The 24,275-nt window shown below is 36.9% G+C and overlaps 1 protein-coding gene across 9 annotated transcripts in view; it reads right to left on the bottom strand.

Moving 5' to 3' along the window:
• AOPEP (aminopeptidase O (putative)) overlaps window positions 1–24,275 on the bottom strand; it is a 175,935-nt gene that overhangs the window by 44,526 nt on the left and 107,134 nt on the right. For 7 of the 9 annotated variants that reach the window (XR_004305705.1, XR_004305706.1, XM_032441530.1 and 4 more), the window contains 2 exons: window positions 23,942–24,004; window positions 23,170–23,253 (listed from right to left, as the gene is read on the bottom strand). Coding sequence is in view for 7 of the 9 variants with exons in the window: in XM_032441530.1 (XP_032297421.1) it covers window positions 23,170–23,253; window positions 23,942–24,004 (147 nt within the window). In the remaining 2 variants the exon portion in view is untranslated. Of the gene's footprint in view, window positions 1–18,448; window positions 18,672–19,718; window positions 19,776–23,169; window positions 23,254–23,941; window positions 24,005–24,275 lie in introns of those variants that run through there. The other 2 variants (XM_032441529.1, XM_032441531.1) reach the window with 2 other exon arrangements.

Raw genomic sequence — 24,275 nt, 5'->3', positions numbered from 1 at the left:
ATTTTTGACTTCACATTTCACTGTAAGATTCAAGACTTCACAGTAAGATTGAGGTACAAAGTAAATGCTCTAAAAAGTAAATGCTCTCCTCTTATAATTTTTTCCTCATCCTTTCAATAGGACACAGCAGTAAAAGTAATGTGAGATAAGATTGCTCTGGTCAGGAATTGCACATATTTAGGACTCTGTATTTAATTTAGGAATCAGTATGTTTTGATGTATCTACATAATGAAGCCAAGGGATGATGACACTTAAAGGCATCACAGAACACTGAGATGACAATTTCTACTGTGAAAGTGGAATGAAACAACCACTTCAGCACTGAAGAAGGAGCTCAGCAATTCTCATTGGTTATGTCTTTTAATGTGGTACTACTTCAGATGCAACGCTCCACCCCAGCAAAACCAGAAGAGTATTTTCAATCAGACAGACATTTTACAGAAGTTTCATTTGCCTCTCACCAGAACAGTTAAATGGAAACACTGTATAGCAACAGCTAAACAGGACAAAGAACTGAGTCAAGTTTGTATCCACAGGTTCCAGCAAGATCAGATTCAGCATTAAAAAATAAATAAATCCCTTCATCTTAAAGAAAGAATACAGTGGATCAGGAAAACTCTGGTGGTTTCCACTGGTTCCATGAAAGATAAATCAGAAGAAGGAGACAGAGGGGATGCCTAATTGAGAAGGTTCCTACATTTGGAATAAGTACAACTACCAAATGCAAAGTAAACCGGGAGCTGTTTCTCAAAGTCATTGCTGATAAATAGGTTACTGACACAAAACTTCACTCTATGTAAATACCATTGAGAAGAACAAAGAAATGATTCAGGGGTAGGTCTTCATGCTACAACATCAAAACAACTGGAATCTAGGAACACCCCTCTGCATATTTTTCTGAATACACTGGCTTTCAAAGCACACTCTCCACACCCACTTTTACAGACATCCCACTTCAAGAGACATTCAGATAGAGACTTGAAATAATACACACTAGCCAAACCATAACGTATTACTTCAGGAAAAGAAACAGCAATAGTAGTATTTCACTGTGTGGCCCATGAGGAACAGCAAAAGAAACCATAAAACATAGTAGCTATTCTTGCATGAATTATTAAAATCTAGTACAAGTTAGACATTAAAAAAAATAATAATCTTGTGTTGCATTTGCAAAATTTTCAGTACTGAACATATATTTCTTCCCCTCACAGTTACACCATGCTTTTACAAAAAAAAACTCACGAATGAGATGCTCACAATTAAGATAATTTCTGGATGCCATGAGCATTAACTGACTATGCATTTCACAGCAGATACAGGATGTCTTCTCTGGCAGAAAATACACAAAAACCAAAGTGAATTAAAATAACCCGCTTATCGATTGTTGAACAGGGCTGAATCCACTACTTCAGCGCAGATACCATGCACGACAACAAACCATGGGCAATCACATTAAGATCGAAAGTGCTCAACTTTAACAACTGACTTAAAGAAGAAAAAAAGAATGAAAAAAAAAATTCATTGTTGTTGCACCCAATTTTTAGCAAATTAGACAAACTTTCACCTAAAATTTCACTTCTAAACAAATCACAGAATTGTAAACAAGCTTGACTTGGAAGAGATCTTAAAGACCATCTAGTTCTACTCCTCAGACTGTGGAGAGCAAAATATAATGTTTCTTTCTGGCTTTACTTGCTGATGAAGTCAACCAACAGAAAACAAACAAACAAACAAACAACAAAACAAAAAAACAGACCCAGTTGTGACTGATGTGCTACTGCAGTGAACTCTCACCTAAACACAAGGATCTCAGGGTTTACCAAATCCTACCTGAGAAGCTGTGAGTTCGTATCAATACCGCTTGAAAGAATGTCCCAAAAACACACAACACAGTACCACAGGCATGTCACTGGACAGTGCCACTGTGAACACTACTGATTCCTGTAATTTAAGGCATTCATGGAGGCCACATGGCAATTGCCAGATAATCATAGAATGGCCTGAGTTGAAAAGGACCACAGTGATCATCTCGTTTCAACCCTGTGCTATGTCTAGGCTTCCCAGAGCCACATCCAGCCTGGCCTTGAATGCCTCCAGAGATGGGACATCCATAACCACATTCGGCATCCTGCTCCAGAGTGATACCACTCTCTGTGTGAAAAACTTCCTCCTAACATCTAACCTAAATGTCCCATCTCAGTTACTAAAACCATTCACCCTTGTCCTATCACTATCCACCCATGTAAACAGTTGGTCCCCTTCCTGTTTATATGCTCCCTTCAATGACTGTAAGGCCACAGTGAGATCTCCCCAGAGCCTTCTCTTCTCCATGATAAAAACATGAAGTTCCCTCAGCTTTTCTTCATATGAGAGATGCTCCAGCCCTCTGAACATCTTAGTGGCCCTCCTGCTCCAAGAGTTCCACATCCTCCTCATGCTGGGGACCCCAGGCCTGGATGCAGTACTCCAGATGGAGCCTCACAAGAGCTGAGTAGAGGGGGACAGTCATCTCCCTCTCCCCGCTGGCCACTCCTCTGTTAATACAGCCCAGAACACTGTTGGACTTCTGGGCTGCAAGCACACCAGGACCCCCAAGTCTATCTCTGCAGGGCTGCTTTCAACAGTTTCTTTCCCCAGTCTGTATGCCCAAACTTAAAGAAATAGTGTGAACTTTGAGTGTATCTAAATATTTACCTTCTGTCCTGAAATTATTATTGGTATTAAAATGCTTAGGGTTGGACTTAATTTTCTACAAATCCACTATTTCTCTCCTCTGATGAAATCAGTGTTCCTGGAAAACAGATATAGCAGACATTTCCTAAAGCACTATTAATAAATGGATGAACACCTATATTCTCTTCCTTCTCAGGAAACTACTGTTTCACATTGGAAAACTTAAGTCTACCAAGTACCTTAGGACAGCATAATTCTACATTGTCTCAGCTCTCACCAAAGTGAAAATTAAGAATTCTGAACAAACGCACATTACGGACTCCCAGCTCTTTTACCTGACGTCAGTAAGCATTTTTGTCCTTGTCTCCTTCACTTTTCTATCATACACCAAAGTTCATGGCAGAGAAACTTGTGACTGGTAAAATTTAATAACTAATTTTAATTAGTGATGCACATACAGCATGTTTACTTGAATACTGTGAATTACTGGAGTATGAGACAACTATTAAACATAAACAAGCTGGGAGGAGATTCTACCTGTGTTTTAAATTAATGCGCAAGACAGTCTAAAATATTCTTCTAACAATATTATTAGTAGTAATTAGTAATATTACTAATATTATTTACATGGCATACTAGGAGAGACCAAATAGCATGCTGTGAAACTACATCAGCAGTCAAATTCCAGAGATATCATGAAGTTTAGTAATAACTAGACAACATGGGTGGACCCCAACGCCAAAATCTGCCTAAATACATCTTCATATAGTATAACTTAACTCTGGAGAAAAATAAAAAACTTCAGGCTCTAATACCCTTTCTCACAGTGTCTGAAAGAACATCACCCACATCACTTACATTTATATCTTTTCCCCACAGACAAAAGCTAAGAAATAAAGTACTAGAAGATTCTGAATTCCCTTCTGACCTTTCAGAAGATAACCCTACATTCCGAATTACTTATAGCGTGGATCAGGATCTAATCACTATCTAAAAGGTTTTTAAAATTTGTTCTTTCTAACATACACTGCTATGCCTGGACACATTATGTCATCATATTTGAACATATTAAAAAAAAGAGTATGCACTGATAAGTCTTGTTCATGGAACACTGTGCAAGCAAGAGCATCTTCTCTTATACAGCTTCAGATGCTGTAACTGGATAGCTCTTGAGGAACTGATGCATTACAAGCAGAAGCAAAAATGTACAATGACATGCAATGTTATTTTAAAATAAGAGTTTTATCTTTGTGTCCTTATGCAGTATTTCTGGAAAATTACTAGAATGTATAGGAAAGGACAGAGAGTGAGTTTTTGAAACAGGAAAATGAAACCGGGAATGGAAGCAAGACCAGCCCATTCAGAGGTCTACCAGACTATTCTGTATGATACCCAGTGAAATACTTCTGTACAGAAGTCATTTGTAGAAAACCTATGGTGAATTATTTTAATTAACCAAATGCTTTTAGGTAAACTAGACTTGTACATCCCAATTCCTTGCTTTAGGTGCATCCTTGTGTCTTATGATGCATGAGCTTCAGCTTATCACAGTGGAACACCATGTAAAAAGTTATGTTGTTCCAGAAGCAATGAAGTCCAGGTTTCCCCTGGATTTGTGTACTGTGGCTGACTGTAAATTCATTCACAGTTTATACAGGTACTTCCAGGGCCTTTTTAGACTAGAATTCCCCATGTCTAACAAATCACAAGCTGTGAAAGAAATAATTTCTTGACCCTGCTTCCTCTGGCTGGTTGGTGCTCACTGTATCACCATCTTTTTGTCACACTTGATTTAAATATGTCAAACTACTAGAGAAGAAATACAAATAAATACTGAAATTTAATCAATGTGAGCAGGTTTGCCTGCTACAGACTAAAGTGATCTCTGATCTTTTTATAGAATGTAAAATACAGATCTAATGCAGCATTCAAGAAGTTTCTGAAAAGAAAAGGAAACTTCTTAAATAAAAACTTCTATTAATACCCTCAATATCACAAACCCAGACCTAAAGTTACCAGAGGAATTTCCTGGGAGCTGATCAGTTTTCCTCCTCTACTCTGAAATCAGATGGGAAGGCCCTTGAAGTGGGAAACAACAAAAGAAAAGGGCAATGAGGAAGAGAGATTTCTGTAATTTGGAAAAAACACTCAGTGTAAGCAACCCTGTGGATGGCAGAGAAATATTAGCAGTGGATAGAGGAATCAACTTTTAAACTTAGCATCTGGTCTGGAAGCAGTCCTGGAGAAGAGGCAGACTGGTGCCTACACTTCAGGAGAGAATAAAATCTGCACAGCATTAGGATGATTTCTTAAATAAACTGAGAGGTGACATGAAATATTGTGGATATGACTTTATCATTTCAAACTATATATGTGATTAATTATATACATGATGTATATATAATATTCCATATATATGGAATGTGGAAACCTATTTGGCTGTTGGCATTCAGCAGCTTCAGAAGAAGGTAATTGAAGCAAGCCAAGCAGAGTAATAGTACACAACTAATGCAATTTTTTGTAATAGCAAGTAAAAAACAAAAAAAAAAACTTCAAAAAACAAAAACACCTGTGCCCTCCAAAAAACTTTTAATATGCAAATGGAAATTTACTAATTCAGAACAACAACAACAACAATAAAATTCCAGTTAACATCACAGTTTTAGGGGAATTAAGTCCTTTTCCATTCTGTAGGAATGAGATAAAAAAAATCTAAAAATCTAGAAAGGCAAATCTGATTGAGAAACTTTTAAGAATGACAAATTGTTTGTCTAAACTGTAAACTCTGTCTTTCACAGAAAGTCACCTAAAACTGAATGAAATAAGCAACAGGATCTTGTGCAAAGCACTGAGCAGAAACACTCCCAGAAGCACATGTATCAGGCACGCAGATGTTTGATCTTGCATGTTAGCCAATACCTGGATTTCTTTACCCCTTGCAGTTAATTTTTTACTTATGTGAAACACTACTTGCTTTTTCTATGAAAGCATAGCACTAGACATATCTGTAAAGAACTATGAAAAGTTCAAATCACTAGGTACATATAAACCCACTCCTATAGACATACTAATGTAACATAGTCTGGTAGACTATTCTACTTATAATCCTAAGGCAATCTCTTTAATATGATCTTTCTAATATAAGCAAATGATGTGGAATTTCTACACTGTAGAAAAATATTCAGAAAATAATAGATGCAGCCATTCAACCTATACACAACACACACGTATCCAAAGAACTTGCACCATGCACATCCAACCTTTTTGCTTGCCTCAGCTTCACTGAGCAAAGAGGAATTGTCTTGGGCTGTATATAAAACATGTTGTATAGTTAGTGCATGGCAGTTAAAAAAAAAAACCAAAAAAACCAAAAAAAACATAACAAATCTTCTTTTTTAACACTGAAAAAGAGAGCAACAAAAACATAAAACTAGTGGGATATTTGACCTTGTTTTTGCGAAGCTATTGCTTCAGTCTTGTTCAGTGGAAGTGGTTGCAATTTGCTCTGAGTTCTCAAGGCATTCATCAGAAGTTTTTAACCAAATTTTACTCTTTCTGTACTTCACTCTTGAAAACAGTTATTCACAAATGTGCATACTGTAATATATATATATATATGTGTGTATATGTGTGTGTGTGATTATATGAATACAGTGTGATATATATGATTATATGATACAGCAAGGGATAATTTTCCCTGCGAAGAGATGTCTGATAGAAGTCTAGTAAGGAGACACAAATACATTTTTTCATTGAATTGAACATCTGGCTGCAACTCTACAGATCCCATTTGAATATCTGCAGGTCATGAATCTAATGTCAAGAGAGTACAGAGTTGCAAATACATTAACAAATTATGACTTTTGCCCAAGATCTGGAAACCTATTCTCAGATTCTGGTATCAAAATGGAAAGTAAGGCTGCATTTATTTTTTTTTTTTATTTTTTGCTGTTCACAGGACTGTGCTTAGCCAATGTATCAAAATGGATAGAATTATTTGCCATAACGTGAGCCTGACATAATTATATTTCATTTTGAACACTATTATGGTTTGAAATACAGTACACATAAACTGATTTTCACCTTGAAGATGACTGCTTAACCCACTGAAGTGAACAGTCAAATCCATCAAAAACATTACATCTTGGAGACCTTTTTCATCTGCAAGTTCTGACACAAATTTTCCTTTTGAATCCACAAATGACCTGATATGATTTTGTTAGCTGTAAGACCTTCTTAGTATTTTACCTTTCCCTACCTACCTTCCTTCAGAAAAATTAATGATGTCCCCATAATCAGCATCTATTCTTTAAAGGAACTCAAACTGGTGATGACTCAGTCCACTGGACAATATGAAATTCAGAACTTTGATCATGATTTGCACAGCATTATCAATTTTTAAAGTTTTCACACATAGATTTCCTTGATGTACGATAAATTCACGAATGTGAACTGTTGGCGGCAAGTGTATTGCCTTCTTCACAAGTCCCTGTTTTTAAACAGCCAGACCCAAGGCACCATCAGCAGCTATAATGGACATGCCAGCCAAGGTTAAAGAAAAATCACTTTAATTTAACTCCTACTGCTTCATACAAATTCAGTGACGTTATCTTCACTCTCAATACCTCTAATAAAAATAGCAAAATGAACTTTATTTGTAGGATTGGTACTTTCATCTATCACCAAAGCATAACATTTGAAATCAGCAGTTTTACTCTCCAGATATCTTTTTTGATGTGCATCAGATTTGGCAGCATGTTTTGGAATAGAATGTCTCTTTAGATTGAAATCTTTTAAAACTGACAAGATTTCCTTACAAATTAAGCATAGTGCCATATTATTTGTCCGCACAAAAAAAAGCAGTTATCTGCCTCTTTTTCATTGAACACTCTTCTGTCATCCATGCTGATTCTTTTTTGAGCTCAGTTTTCTCTTGACACAACATTAGCTAGGCTGAAAGCTATCGTGTTTTACTCACTAAATGGCACGAGCACATGTAATATACAATACATGTAATACTTATCACATATGTATTAATGCAACTGAGTGTGTAGTGGGTACAAGACAGGGAACACTGCACTGAGCCCTTCCCTCCACAGTGTTCTGCTGCTACATATGCCGCGTGCATTTGAGCTGCATGCAATCAACTCATGAAAAATATCACTAAAAATCACATAATAATGTTAAAAGTTTACAGTCCTCTGGGGGCCATATTACTAGCTGTTGAGGGCAGTGAATACATCTATTGACTGTAATTTTTAAAGGCACATACAGTGGATTACTGGAATACTTCAGTTAGTTTCCTGTTTTAGCAAGTGAATTTCTAAATATTTTCAAGAATGGGGGAGAATTAAAACCTAAAATGATAATGTGATGCATTTGGGCATTTCAGTTGCTATTTCATGACCTTTTAAAACAGCTACACCACAACCAAAATATGGCATGATCATATGATCATGCTGGTGAACTAGATCACAAAACCACTGAGATTCTCTGTAAGTTGCTTTAATGCACCAAGCTCTATAATGATTTGTGCCTACTAAGAGTGTCATTGAACTCCTTAGATTACATGAAATTTATATCAGTCCAGTTTAATAGGAGAAAACATATTGTGACAATTCCTTTAAGCTAACACAGTTTCATTTCAAGAACAGAAATGGGTTTTTATTAGAGGGACTACTGCATTGCAACTTTCATAAAGCAACTCTAAGTGGATTATAAAACACAGGAACACTGACGCAAAATGTATTATGGAACTAACTAAAAACTTTGATTCAAAAAAGTACTTTGCTGTCACTAGTGATAAATGACACACATGTTCTACCCAAGACCTCACATTTAAATTCTACACTCAAAAATAAACAAAAACAACAACAATAAAATGTAAAAGGCCAGACCTGCAAACATTTACCCAGTGGCTGCATTCCACAACAGCAAATGCGTACATACCAGTTTTGAGAAAACTCACACCAGTTTCAGCTAAATCTAAGCTTTTCGGTCTTTTCATCTTTTCCCCAACTTGAGAAATGACCAGTCCTTTGATCGTGGTATACTGCAACCATAGTGGGACTAATGGGTACACGGGCATCACAAGCCTGCAGTGGGTTGGTTAATGACTGAAACCTTACAGATACGATGCCACTGAAGAATTACATTGCCTAGATTTGAAATTGGCCTGATACTATGGTGTCTGACCAACAAAAGACAAAAAGTTTGGACTAAATAAGCTGCTTTAATTCTCTCAGAAAAGAGCAGAAGAGCATGCCTCTGTCTTGAACAGTAGTACAAACAAAAACAAAAAGTGAAGGCCGAGCTTCTAGCCCAAAAAGCAGAATTTGATGCATCTTGAAGGTTTCATAGTTTTAGTTACCCTTTTTTCTTCTTTTCACAAAGGTTACAATTTAAAAGCAAAAACTAAGTTTTTAATTACAGGTAATTAGAATAAACTTACACAGTCTCAAGCAACAACATCTGAACCCAAAACAAGACTTTAGCCTCCAGCCTTCTAGCCACTGTCATTAGTGAAGGGCTGACAAACATGCCACACAGGCAGGAGGTTAGCAAGAGGCCTCTGCAGGGCTACCGTGGTTACATTAGAGAAGAATGGGCCAAGTGAGCAGCTTAAATCCAGCCAACTCTTGCACGTTTCCAAATGCCAACAGTGAAAAAGACAAACATGCCTGTTCTCCACATATTCCTGGGCACCTGCCTACCTAGCCTTGGGACCTGATGATTATGTTTGAAGCCATCAAAGCCATAGAAGCATCCTGTATATCTCCCCACAGCCTTGAGGAAAGTGACTACACATCCACACATCCAACATAGCTTTTAAGAAATACCAGACAGGTTGTCAGTGGAACTGTGCCCACACCAGGCCACACGCAGTTCCATGGGTAACAAGTAGAGACAGCTGGTAAGCATATTAGGTGGAGGAAGGAAGCACTCGGTGGGCATCAAGCACATTCAATGTAGAGCAATACACATTTCAGGAGTCATTTCACATCCTCTGTTTTTAGAAACCCAAATATATGCACATTCTTGTTCAAGCACAGGTATTTTGCTGAAGCACAGATGCACAGGACAAGACACTGTGTGAAGGAATAAGCAAGGACTTAGAGGGATTTAAATGAGAGATAAGATTAATTATGCCTCTCCAGCTAGTAACAGCCAAACAGAAGTTTGAAATCCCTGACACTTGTCTGCTGTACTACAAGATCAAAAAAGCAGTATTATCAATCAATGACAGTTTCTAAAAAACATTTTAAAATACATCACGTAAACTACAAAAGTTATATTGAAATTAGTTATAGATTGACAATTATGTTTCTCAAAACACACCATTTATTTATTCCTTATGGAGAGGGAAAGGAGCTAAAGCCAAATTGTATATAAATATATACTGTCCCTCTTTTTAGTATATAAGCTGGTCAAGAAATCAAGATCTTAGAGAAAACTCACTCTAGTCTGAGAGGAAATTAAACCTGACAAGAGGACTCTGTCAATTCCATTCCACTAATACTGCCTATGTTTCTTTATGAAAACAGTACTTCTCCTTGTTGCATACATACCTTGTTCTTCCAGCATTTTTCTTTCATCTACATATTCTACATATTTTGCCTTCTCAAGCAATAGCTTCAGACTTGTATTTTTCCACTATGAACTTACATCAACTCAAAACCTGCACTTTAACTACTCAAGGGCATGTAGGCACAAAAATATATTGTCCTCCTGAGCAGGCTGGGTGTGGTACTTGAATGTTGTACATTCCATCAGTTAATTGAAAATTATATCTCTGCTTTTCAAAGGTTTGGTAAATACATGGCTTGGCAAAAAGATACCAAGGAACAAGCCAGAAATAGGTATTTCAAATTACTTTCAAGTATGCTGTTAATATATACATTGATTCATAGTAGAATTTCTGGTACTAAATGCCAACATCCTCCTTTAAAACCAAGAGGAGAAAAAACCAAAAAGTAGGTCACTGCAGAAACATACAAAACTGGGAGAGAGATGAAAGAGATCTTTTACTAAATTTAGTTAATCATATCAAAATTGAGACCCAGATCCCTACAAATTAAGACAACCTCCTTCCTTCCATTTTTTTCTTTTTAATTTAATTTTGTTTTTTCACCAGTATGACCAATTTGTGGCAAACACTCCATTTCCTAAGATAGGTCGTCCTATCTGTTATGACATGTAGTTGTTCCACAATAGAGATCTGGGGAAAATTTTGAGCCTCTACCAATATTCCTTCTTTATTTCCAGATATCTGGAAAATACATTTATGAAGCATTGATCCATAGACAGTTTGAAGAGTTATTAAAATAGTACCAAATGGATTACTTAGAAGAAAGTCATCTGAAAATTAAGGGAAATAAAACATTTGCATACTGAGATATGCCAACTTTGAAACAGACTTTTTCTTCCAAATGCTGAAAATTGATAGCTTTAACTTTACGACTCTTAATATTTTAAAAGCCTTATTAAGCATCCTTTTTATTCAAGCCTGCTACTTCAATAAGTGTCAAGATTTGCCATCAACTTGTAAAAGCAGTATCTCCCATGCTTTTTACTTAGTTTCCAGTTATACTCGTATTAGCTCCTTAAAACTTCATGTAGTCTGTTTTTCAGTTGAAATTGTGGAAAATTCCAGAACACAAAAATATTCAACTGAGAAGGTCAGTTTCAGCTAAATGCCGCTGGCACAACTGACTGGATTTCACAACAGTATGAATGCAAAAATAAAATGCATTTGCATACAACACTAAGAACAGTTGTGTGCACTCCAGCTTACTGGAGTCAGCTCGACTATCCCATCTGAAATCACACAACGGACTTAGAGGGTGAATACAAAATGTTCTCTGTGCTGAAATGTCAGTGCCGTCTGGTCCAAACTTCAGGCACAGGCATGCCTGTTTGTCTGTGGAGGTGAAGAAATAATTATCTTAAAAGACCTTTAAATGGTCAATAAGGGAAGTTTCCCTGATACACTGAGGGCATTCCACACCATTTTAGCCAACAAGCACCTATCTCCCAAAAGTGCTGGTTTGCTAATTCATTAGTTAAATCAAGTTTAGCAGACTTTAATAAAGTCTCTGTACTCTAGATAGTTTGCATTCAATATCACAAATAAAAATATTTTTAACACTGCCAGTAACACAAAAATATATAGTGCCATTTGCCATAATTACACATAAAATATTTATTCTGCAAGTTGTATCACTAGCAGAATGGGAGCAGCAGATGTGCTGTGCCACAGAGGTAATAATTTATCTTTCTCCCGTACTCTTAATGGTGGCTCACTCTTTAAAGGGCTTGCCATGTGGTCAGATTAAATAGTATTTCTTCTCACAGGCACGTGGCTCCTCCCTGCTCTCTGATCTTAGCAAAGAAGATCAAGTACATAATAAATACCACGCAACTGAAACTGCGCAGTTATGGCCAGATATACTGTTTGCTATGAATTCTATTTCTGATACTCTTATTAAGTTAGTAACAGGAACTCCTGATTGAATCAGTTTGTTGTTATGAAGTTATTAATCTTGCAACTAGTTATTCAAAAATACTTTACCAGAGATCGAAGCATATATAACTCTCATTTCTCACTGACGGTTTTAAGGTCCTCCTCTTTACTGCCTCCCATCCCCCACAATTACCTGACCTGCATTTCAGGAGCTTCCAGACTATCCTGAGAGGCTAAATGAAGGCTTTCATAATGACTTCAAACGGGTCATTCTGCTATCTAATCTGAAAGTAATATAGTTAAAGAAGTTTGTAACATTACACTTCTAGATGGAGCCAAGACATTAAAAAAATTCAAAACTCAAAATAATTTATGCACTAATTACCTAATAGCAAACTAACAGAAGGCCATAAACATCACCTGGGGGATGAATATTCCCATTTGGGACAAAGCCTTTCTTAGCAAGGACAGTACTTTTCCCCTGATAAATTACAGTTTGGACCCCATTTAAATTCAAGTTCACTTACCATATTGTCTTTTAAAGTACTACCTCCTTCTCTTTGAGGTAATGACTGGAGGACAGCTGAGAGATATGACCAGCATTTGCAAATATCCATTCACTCCTCCCTCTGCATGATGTCCTACAAGCTTTCAGCTCGGCAGCTCCTAAAACCAGTCAGCTGTCTCTTGCCTTCTGTTTACCCACCATCATTCTATTAGACTTAACAATGGTTTTAATTTTAGAACACCTTACTGACTGAGCATTTAAAAAGACTGCCTTATATACAATATACGTAGCTCTGTTCAAACACACACTCTCTCCCTGTGTGAACTGCAGACTTCTAGAAGGAATGTCACATGCAAAAGAAATACATCAGTAAAACAAAAACCCCAGAGTAAATAAAAACTAGTTTATTTTCCTTTTCAGAAGGAATGCCTGCAAAGGTACAAAGTTAGGAGCATAAGCACCTTTTCTAGAACCACAGATATTACTTATCTTCAAACCCACCCTCTCTTTGGCTTTTACTGAAGCAATCAAAAAAGGATTTTAAATAATACCAGCTCTCATTAGCTGTTTCAGGAACTAATTCTACTGAGAAACCTACACCACCTTTAGATACAGCTAACTTTTTAGCCATTACCAATCCTGTCCATGTTTAAATTAAGAAACAACAGGCTCTGCTTAACCACTCCACTGCCTTTCCTAAAAGCAGAGTCCTCTTATCTAAATTAACAACATACCTTAAAAACACTTGATCTGGATGAATATTTAATAGATGTCCTACTGTTAGTTGAGTTGGGAAAAAAAGAAAAAAGGCCTTCACACCACTACTTCGGAACAGCCCACTCTATAACAGAAAGTCTGGAGATGGGTCATTTTGAAGTTTAGTAAAGTTTCTACGTGAAGTAGCAGGGAACAGCAAATAATACTCGCAGAAATTACTCCAACACTCTGCCATAAAGCATCACACCAACATAGATTATAAGTAAGCAAAGAAAACAAATGGGAATTCCATTAAGACACTATCACATGATAAAATATTTCAAAAATAAAAGTTCAGTATAAACAGGAAAAAAAAAAAAAATCAACAGAACAACAACAACAACAAAAATCACACACCGGGCTGATGATAACTACAAGTCCTTAGGTAAAAGGGGGCAAGCCCCTTTCTGTAAAAATTCTGTAGTGCAAGATGATGGGGCAAATTGGAGGGCATGTGTGCATGCATATGTATACATACACAGACATATATGTATTTACATATGCCCATACACACACTAAATATATATATATATGTATAAGGGAGAATTTCTTCAAGTTTCATAAATAAGAACCTTTTGTACCTTGCATTAATTTTTGACCCAACAAAAAAACCCCAAACATGCAAAAATTTGCATCTCAGTTGCCTGCTCTGTTTGTCACATGCTTCACAAAAACTTCAAATAGCTCATCTTGTAACCATGCCTAATTTAATACGAAAGTCAGAATTTCAGCTCAAACCCTTAGGGGAACTCAGCTGGATTACTGTTAAATCTTTGCCAGTGCTTTGGAAAGTCTGCAAAACGCCCACCCAGACCACTCTTAACTAAGCCAAGATGGTAAAAAAAAAAAAAAAAAAAAAAAAAAAAAAAGGCTACTTGCACTATATGAAGGATATCTTTGTAAGAACATCTTTAACTTGACATTCACTCTATATATCTTTTAATTCCTATCTCCCATCACTCAACTTTAAAAACAAACACAACATAAAATTAAGTAGCCAAATTCTTCCTACCTGTAACTCAAAGTGACTTTAGTTTTATGCCCAGTTCCAAAGCGTTTTGCAGGCCAGCAGTATGACTACTTGTAATACACCTGAAGGACCAGAGAAGCCACCCTAGTGGAATATGCAGGTACTGAGGATGAACACAAAAAGCCTTCAGCTTCAGCCTTCTATCTGCAGTTCCTTTCCCAAGCCTACCTACATCTCCTCAGCTAAGATGCTAATAGCAATGAGCATAACAATAAAATCTCAGTGAAGTTCCTTGTGTTGATTACACTTTGTGATTTGGTCACTATTCATTCGGTGACTTCAAGTTTATATAAATTGCTCATTAACTTAAACAGAGTCCTAAGAAGGTGTCAGTATGTTGAATCAAATTCTCTCTCTTTGTAAATGTTGAGCCATAGCTTTTTTTTTTTTTTTTTTTTTTTTCAGTCCTTCCCTGAGTTACAGAGTTCATGTATCTGTGTCCATAATCAGGTTTTCATAAACACTGAACAGGTATTGACAACAGAACAGTCAGTTAAAACTCACACAGGCGTCTCCAAAAGTAACTCTTTCCAACACTGAGTTTTTTGAGTCATAAGGAATTTCCATTGCCATCCAAAGACAATTTTATAACATTTTATTATTTGACTTGGTCTATGTCTCCAGGGTAATAGACACATTCGGATAAAAATTACTCAAAAGTAAGGAAGCTGAGAAACACAGACTTTCCATCTGTGAAAGGAACAGTCAAATGCTGGCTAGCATGTGATTCACAAGTACCAAGTTCTATGGAAAGAAAAGTAGGAGTAAGATAGTGAGAAGCTGATGTGTAGCACAAAGAACAATTACTCAGGTGCTCTGACAAACAGGGACTCCCTAAAGTTTCAGTCACCCCATCTCCCAGACTTCAAATGTTTTAGAAATATTAATGTGGTTTGATGTAAATTTTAACATTACAAAGAAGCAGAACTCAGTCTTGCATACTATAGGTCACTTGTGTGGTACAGGAAAGGACTAAATTATGTTTCAGTAATCTGCAACCCACTCTGGAACTGCTGAGATGGAAGCTACTTCAGAGATATCTTCAAGGCCTTAACAATGGAAATGGAAAAGTACATGATTACAGCAAAACAGTGAGGCACCCAATTTCTCCTTAACTGAAAGAGACATGTCAACTAAAACAGCAGCACCAAAGTAGCCCAGGTAGAAGATGCACTACAGATCACTTCCCAGATGAATGCTGAGATGAGAAATGAGGAAAACAGAAGCTAAGAAGGGGACCAGAACTCCAAACTCCTTTTCACTTAACAATCCTTCTGTCACAACAAAATTGGTGTCAAAAAGACAGTCTCATTATGGAGGAAAAAAATAAACAGTCTTTTAGACATTATGATCTCAGTAGTCAGCTATAAAATAAATCACTTATGGTATTCAGTTTAGACCTACAATGAAAAAAAATAAAAATATTACAAACATTCTGAGAAGTCCTTTGTTCTGTGTCCAAATATTCAAGTATGACGGTTCAATAGAGGTTGAAGTTTTTACACACCTTCGTTCAAAAACAGGCATCCAAAATAAAATAAAAAAATTGTACACATATGGCACCATGAAGGAGTAAAACAATATTGCCTTTGGATCTAGCCAAGAGATTTCTGTTATATGAGGAAACCAAAGTCGACTTTTAAAATTCTAAAAATAATTCTAAGAATGCTTCCTTTCTCAATACTTAGGACAAGAGAAAACAAATGAAAAGACTTAAGTGTCTACACACCATCTAGATCATTGTTATTATACAACCACCCATTTAAAAAACTCTTCAAACAAACTCCTATACAGGACATTCACTGACTATAACTGATTAAAAACAAGTGCAAGATATGAAATAAACAATGTAAGTACAAAATAGATTGTTCTCTGAAGTCCCTAAATACCTTGCAAACTGAAAAGGAAACTGTAAGAGAATCTCATGGTCTGACCAAATATTTTTAACTAAATACAACCCTTTAAATGTTTGCTTGCATGCAACTTTATATCAGAAAGCTGTATCAGTACAAAAGATATTTACACAGGATATCTGTTTCTATATTCTTGTCTTAAATAGCCTTGGAAGTAATGGACGTCATTAGGATAAGTATGCCTGAATAGCAAATAATTATGTATGCAATTATTATTTTTCATAGGTTCCAACTCTAGTAACTACCATGAGCTTATTTGTATCTTTCTTTAAGCTGTGCAAGCACTAGATGCTGGCAAATTTCTAGCTTCTAAAGTAAGACCCATACTCCCAGCATGATTATACTGCAATACTATCATACAATGCGTGAAAGTTTTCTGAAAGTTATACATTAAAAACTATTTGAACTGGGGAAATAAATGAAATAAATAAATAAAATTTAGCAAGATTTGATTTCGTATTCTTTTCTCCCTCTGTGATATAAAAGTTACAGAACAGCATACACTCATCTAGGCATGCAAAGACAAAATGGTAAATCACTGTCCATTAAATTATTATCCTTTACATCCAAAACCTACACTTACATTTGACACTTCAAATCAAAACCACAAAACACAGCCTTAATTAATTACTGAAAATTATAAATGCTGCATTACAAATACTGCAGTATTCCAGATACTGGACTCAGTGATCCTTGTGGGTCCTTTCCAACTCAGAATCTTCTATGAAATCCTAATAAAATGAATCCACCTCTATTTATCTTTTCAGTTATACTGCTGTTTTATGTGTTTGGGATTTCATGGATAATGGTGTGGCTTAATTCATTTGCATTTACAACATAAAGAGCCTCAAGCAAAAGGTTGTGCTCAGACGCCACAGGTAATGATTGCAGTCCATTTCCTTCCTCTAACCAAATCTCTTAGATATCTTTGTATATAGTTAACATCACTACGTCTCAGTTCCCCATTTCTAAAACTACTGTAAGTATTAATAATCACTTCTCTTATGCAGTGATATTACACATATTCGAGGTATTTCATGCAGTGGTGATTGTGTTCTCAGATTAAAAACTAAAAAAAAACCAACAACTTTGAAATCACAGAATTGCTTAGGTTGGAAGAGACCCTAAAGACCAAAATCCTTTTGCCACTGGCAGGGAACCTTCCCACTAGGTCAGGTAGCCCCAGTCTAGCCTGGCCTTGAACACCTCCAGCAATGGGGCATCCACAGCTTCTCCAGGCAAACTGTTCCAGTGCCTCATCAACATAGTAAAGAATATCTTCTAAATACCTCTGTTAGTTTAAAGCCATTACCCTTTCTCTTATCACTGAGCTACCTTATGAACAGTCTCTCTCCAGCTTTCTTACAGGCCCCCTTTTTGGGTACCAGAAGGCTGCAATGATGTTTCTTGTAGAGTCTTCCCTCTAAATTAACAACTCAATTGTCTACATAACAGAGGTGCTCCAGCCCTTTAGTTATTCTTCTTGTCCTCCTCTGGACTAGTTGGACTTGTTCCAACAGGTACATGCCTTTTTTATTTTAGAGTACCTAGAGTTAAATGCAGTATTACAGTGGGGTTTCACAAGAGTAGAGTAGAGGGGAACAATCACCTCCCTCAGCTTTCTGATCGTGCCCCTTATGATGCAGCTCAGGATATGATTTGCTTTCTTGGCTGCAAGCACACATTGATGACTCAGGTTGAGTTTTCATCATTCAGCAACCCCAAGTTCTTATTTCTGGGGCTGTTTTCAATCCATTCTAGCCCTGTCTGTATTTGTGCTTGCCATTGCTCTGACTCAGGTGCAGAACCTTGCACTTAGTATTGCTGAGCTCCATGACATTTGCATGAGACAACCTCTCAAGCCTGTGAAGGTCCCTCTGAATAGCATCTCTTTCCTTGCTTTCTGTGAAAAGATGCTCAGTAAACACACAGTCACATTACAACTCGGTCTTCATGCAACTAGGTATCCTGTTCTGATCTTCTAGGTCTTTCCCAACCTTGATAATTCTGATAATTCTGTGAACTTTTTCAGGATAACATAAAAGCTTTTCTTGACAGCTGATTATTAACTAGAACATGGTTATGATACAAGAAGACAACAATATTTCTTATACTTTCTTTATTAATTGCCACTAGATATCATGTCTGAATCCAAACCATGAAAAAAAAAATATATATATATATATAAATATCCTGCAAATATTCATGAAATGTCAAAATACTGCAAACTGCTTTTAAATGCTTGAACGAGTGGTACAAAATCCATGAGCAATGTATCCATCTGTAGATAGGAACAAGCCAGTCTTGAGAGGTCACTCTACTTGTCCCTGCCAGAAAAGTAACACAGGAAAAATGAGCCCAGTGTAATCTACACAATTTTAGGAATCTAATCCTTTTTTCTGTTAACTTAAAGCTACACAGTGTTTACTTGCTTCTACCAGTGAACTGGATTTGTGCTCCAAGAGTTTCTTGGAGGGTAGATGGTAAGCAGGAGGGCAGTACATAAGAGTAATCTGTGGCTGCTACTGAGTGACTACAGCTATCAAAAAGAAGAATGAGAACTTCCAAAATCTTTACTTAGTTCTGTAAAAGCTCTTGCCTTTGCCTTCTGTGATCAGACATATTTTTTAAAATCAAATGATAAATTCTACACTTAGGAACAACTACACATGACTTTATAATATCTGAATATAAACTAAACTCATTAAAGACAGCCTGATAGCAATTGCCAAGAATCATTATTAAAAATTATTACATATTGTCAAAAATAAGCTTAAAAAGTATAAGACTAAAATGCAACAAACGTAATACTGAAATACAGCATGTTTGAGCAGGAAGACTGTTATAGCTCCTTTGGAGTTTTCAGAGTCAGTGACAATGAGAACGTAAACAATCTACTGGACCTAAACATCTTCAGAACTGTATATTCTCAAGTTATATATTTAAAGAAATTTTGTAGAAAGCAGCTTATGGAGTACTTGAATGCAGTATACCACTAATTTCAAATTGAATAAGTTGCTCCAGTTCCAAATGCCTCCAAATTAGTAGCTTTTTGCCTTACTCCCAAGCTCTCCAAATCACTGCTCAAAACTAATCACATAAACACTAGTGGGTGAGACATTCAAGAAATATTAAAAGAAATCCAATTCTGTTTTCATCTTACTTTGGAAACAACATTATCCATGTTATCAAATTTTCCATTTCCTGATTTATTCAAGACAAAAGGTACTTGTAAGCTAAGGTGAAAAGGCACACATAGCAACCACATACACACACACAAAAAGGGCTTCAGTAAACTGAAAAGATGTTGGTCTTCGTAGATTTCAGTAATTCATCTTGTGATAACATGCACAAAGACAGCCTCATTAAAGTACCTCCAATGAGACCGATGGCCAAACACTGCTCTCTGATGGGAGGGTAACCAACTCTTCCTACAAATCAAAACAAAAACTGTCTGCTAGAACTGCTTTATTTCTTTCCTCTACAAACTTCATATTTTACCATTAACCTCAAACCATATCAGCACACGGCCATGATGGCCCAAGTTCTCCTCATTTAAAAATGGCCACCTCTGACTCTGAAAGGGAATGGGTGAGTCATTGTATGTGTGGTACTAGGTTGCTTTATTGACCTAGAAGTGTGGCAATAACACGAATCATAATATGTATCAGAGAGATGTGCTGTGAAGCAAGGTATGCAACAATAACTGTGAAAGGCAACAGGTAATATTAAAAAGGACATTCTATCACAACAGTACTGCAAATAAGATATAGCTGATACTGGATTCAGAAGTGGACTAATTTTTTTCATCATTATTATTATGGCTACAATAACAACAATAACAACTCCACACTTTTTTTTGTTGTTGTTGTTGTTGTTTTGTTTTTAAACAGACAGTAATTTACTGTGCTATTAAATGCTTTTCAACTTTCAGGCAGTGTTACCCTAAGGAATAAAGTTTTGAGCCATATAGTTACAGCTTCCAAACAATCCATGAGTGTATACAGCTATGATGAAAATATTCAGCATTAAGAGCCTGAAATTACATATTAGCAGGGTTCCTAGAGTTCTGTAATGCTAACCAAATTCAGAAAGGTAAGATTCTGCAAATGATTCACACAAACACTACCTGAAGAACACTCTCGAATTTTGCTTTAGTTACAAAGTAGAGCACAGTATGTAGGTTCAAGATACCTATTTCAGATTTGGTCCTTGGTTTGATTCTCAGTTCAGTGGATTCAAATTAAAGCATTTAAAAACAAACAAACACAACAACAACAAAAAATAACACACACACACAAAAGAACAGGTACATGAAAGTTTTGATGCTAACTTTAGCAAGTTCATGCTTGTTCTGAAAGTATAAACAAGATTATCTTGGTTTTCTAGCTATAGCAGAAGAAGCTGGTAACGTTACTGTAATTGCACTTGTGATACAAAATGATACTAGCCCTTACTTTTCTGTTTCCTTATTGTTTTGCTCCTCATCTTCCTGTTCTCTCAATGTTTTTATCTTTTTTTTTTTTTTTCCCCTCTTATTCTTCAAGGGTATCATCCTTTTTTTTCTTTTTTTTTTCTTCTAATCACACACTTATTCTCTTTCATATTTGCGCACAAAGTACTTAATCTGCTGTGCAATACTGTTTCTGCTACAAGCCAATACATATCCAGACAAAGTTAAGAACGCTAGTGGAACATATCAACTGACTGGGTGCCTCCCTTAATTGGTAAGTCAGTACTGAAAGATTAGTTGTAACCAAAGTCTGAATTTTAATATTGCAATAAAGCTTTGCCAGTGCCAAGAAAATCTCGCTCCCTTTCCTCTTCACTGTTTCTACTGGAAAAGCCACCATTGCTATGGCCAAGCTCCTAAAGAATATAACAATTTCCACTCCCAATCAATAATTTCACTACTAAATGTAAGGTCACTGATATGCCCTTTTGTTGCCAGGGGGGTTGACCAACCTGCAGATGCAGTTCCGTGACTGTGCACTGGATCTCAAAGAATTATTGATACTTATAAATAATAGTAGAAAATGTGTATTCTTATCTTTAATTTTAATTCATATTGATGCTCACAGACCTTGCAACAATATATACATATATACACACACACACACACACATATATATATAAAGAAGTGGACATTTCATGGTATAATGCATTATACCATGCATACGAGTATATTTTACTATATATATTATGTGATTTTAATGATATATATTATATAATTATTAATAATCATATTAGTCTACATACTAGAGGTCCGTTTCACAAACCTTTCAACAGTGAGACCTGAACAACCTTTTAAATATATGAATTTTATCAGTAAATGTGGATTTTGCACCAAGGAAGCTTTTTCCTATAAAAAGAAATGAAGAGGCTCTAACAGTACAAAGTGCTTTTAAGTCTATGCTGAAGATGTGGCAGCAGACCTACTTCATCCTTTGTAATTTAAAAATTACTTCTAACTGCATGCAATCTGTAGCTTGTATTAACACTATTTCTACTGTTGGTGCACTTTGCTCAACAATTCACATACTGATATTTTTGAAATGTTAAGAAATAAACACTAACACAGAAGAAACAAGAACGGCAAACACAAAAAAAAGAATCACATGCATGAAAATAAACAAATTGAATTACTCGGTGCAACAGTTTATGCAGTCTCAGTTTAAATCATATTCTAAAGTATGACAACACAGAGCACCTTATTCTAAATGATATGTCATTTGGTGGTGTTATTTAAATGCACCAGGGAGCTTGTGAGTCACTCACACACAACAATGCACTTCATAGACATTTGTCAAATACTGCAATGCCCATACTAAGGCAACACATCTCAAGAGCTGGCAGTCATGCTATCAGCAAGAATTTGGCTACAGAAACAGCAATGAATCATCATACATTCTAGAAGCACTGTCAAAACAGCAAAACAACATGCTGCTGTACTGATCCTTTAAAGGCAAGATTTAAGAAATGATAATTAAAAATACATTTCTAAAATCAACATAAGCAAAAAACACCACAAAATTCTGTTAGTGCATTTGGAAATGCGTATTTATTCATAAGTGATAGAGTATTAGAATCATTTTTTCCTCAAGATAGCAGAAAGTGGTCATTTAATACACGCGCCAGTTGATTATTTACCTCCTTAATTTCTAATTTAAATAGTCAGTATTATAGGAGATAAGTGTAAAAAAAAAAAGAAGTTTTTCATTTACAACAGGTAAACGAAAAAAAGCATGTGTTTAAATACAGTTTAATTTAGGTTGCACACAGTTTAAGAAATTCTCTGCAGTAATTTCTAAAATAATCAACAGTGAACCCTCATGAATTTCCTTATAGTGCAACTACATAATCTGTAAGACTCAGAAAACCACTGACCGAAGAGCCAAAAGTATCATCAGAGCACCTGTTTCAATGCAGGCATCCTATCTTTTATTGTCCCATTGCTTACCAACACAGATGGTTTCTCAGCTAAAACTATTTGACAATTTACAAGTAACGGTGTAGGTCCTGGCATAAGCTCTTGCTCTCAAGCACAACTGATAGCTCTAATGAGAGTGCTCTTACCTTTCTTCTGCAGAACATTCAGTTTTAACAAAAAAACAGGGAACTTTTGTCCCTGAAATTGCAGGCTATTGATTTCTTTCTAATGATTTATTTCCATAGAACGTACATAGTGGCACACTGAGATAATTATTATCACCTCATCAGAGAAATTAAGAATACCTCTTTATAGTTTATAAGGCACAGTCTTAAAAATCATTCAATTGTGCTGTCCTTTGCCCATGTACACAAACGCACAAAATGAACGCTTACCTTTTGAAAAACAACTTCATCCTGCTTTCTTTTCTTTTTGCTGCTTTTTCTGATCCTCTTGTTTGCCTGAATCCATTTTGTGACCTGGAGTTCAAAACCACAGGGGTTCTTTAGAAAGAAGATGTGATGCAAGTGCAGCTACTCAGCATTAATAACAACCTGTAAACAGACTTGAGACAATTTTCTCCATTGGTTCACTGGGAGAGGAAAAGCACTTTTCCTACACCGAATGACATGGTCTTAGGTAATCTGCTTAGATACTTGTACACAGCTGGAGTGAGATGCTGCTCTCCACCCTGTGAAGCGCTACCTTTCTTTCTTTAATAAAGCAAACTTGCAACTTTCAGCTTAATGTGCTTTGGTTGTTGTGGTTTTTTGTTTGTTTTTAATATTTTATTTTTTTTCCTTCAAGAAAAGGTCTCTGAAACCAGACCGGGCTGCCAAATGTAAAGTTATCACTCCTGCGTGCAAATATCCTGGGGACAATCTCTGCACTCCATCCCTTACACCTTCTATTACAAATCAGAAATTTACTTCCAGCCACCGACTGAACGTTGTTGCAGACCAGCAGCGCCGACGTCAGACGGTGGGGTTGTTATTATTAGCAAAACAACAACACGTGGGTTCTTCCTCGCATACAAGCGCCTCTGTTTCTGAGAAGAGACCGACTATGCTTTTGAAGCAAAAACGCTACGGAAGGAGGTCAGGCGGGGAACTCGGGGAGGAGACCCGCGGGGGACGAAGCGAGTAGCACAAGGACGGCTCTCCTCACCTCGGCATTCACTTGCTGCACAAGCTTGCACTCCTTCCAGGTCTCGCCCTCCTTCAGCAGCGACTGTACGGGGAGAAAGCGCACGGTGAGGCCGAGCCGAGGAACGCCGCGGCCACCCCCAGCCCAGACGTCCCGCTACACTCGGTAGGAAATAGAACACCTCCGCGGGGTCCCCCGCTCCGGCCCCGGAACCCCGCGGAGAGGAGGAGCCTGCCTTAAAGACGCAGGGGCCGGCAGACTCCAGGGTGGCCCCGTCGGCAGCTTCGCGCCTCCCCCGGCCGGGCCTGGAGAGTCGCTGCCGGCGCCCCGCGCTCCCTCCGAGCCCTCAGACCCG

The sequence above is a fragment of the Coturnix japonica genome, chromosome Z (genome assembly GCF_001577835.2).
Source record: "Coturnix japonica isolate 7356 chromosome Z, Coturnix japonica 2.1, whole genome shotgun sequence".
Lineage (NCBI taxonomy): Eukaryota > Metazoa > Chordata > Aves > Galliformes > Phasianidae > Coturnix > Coturnix japonica.
This window is presented reverse-complemented; position numbering and strand designations above follow the sequence as displayed.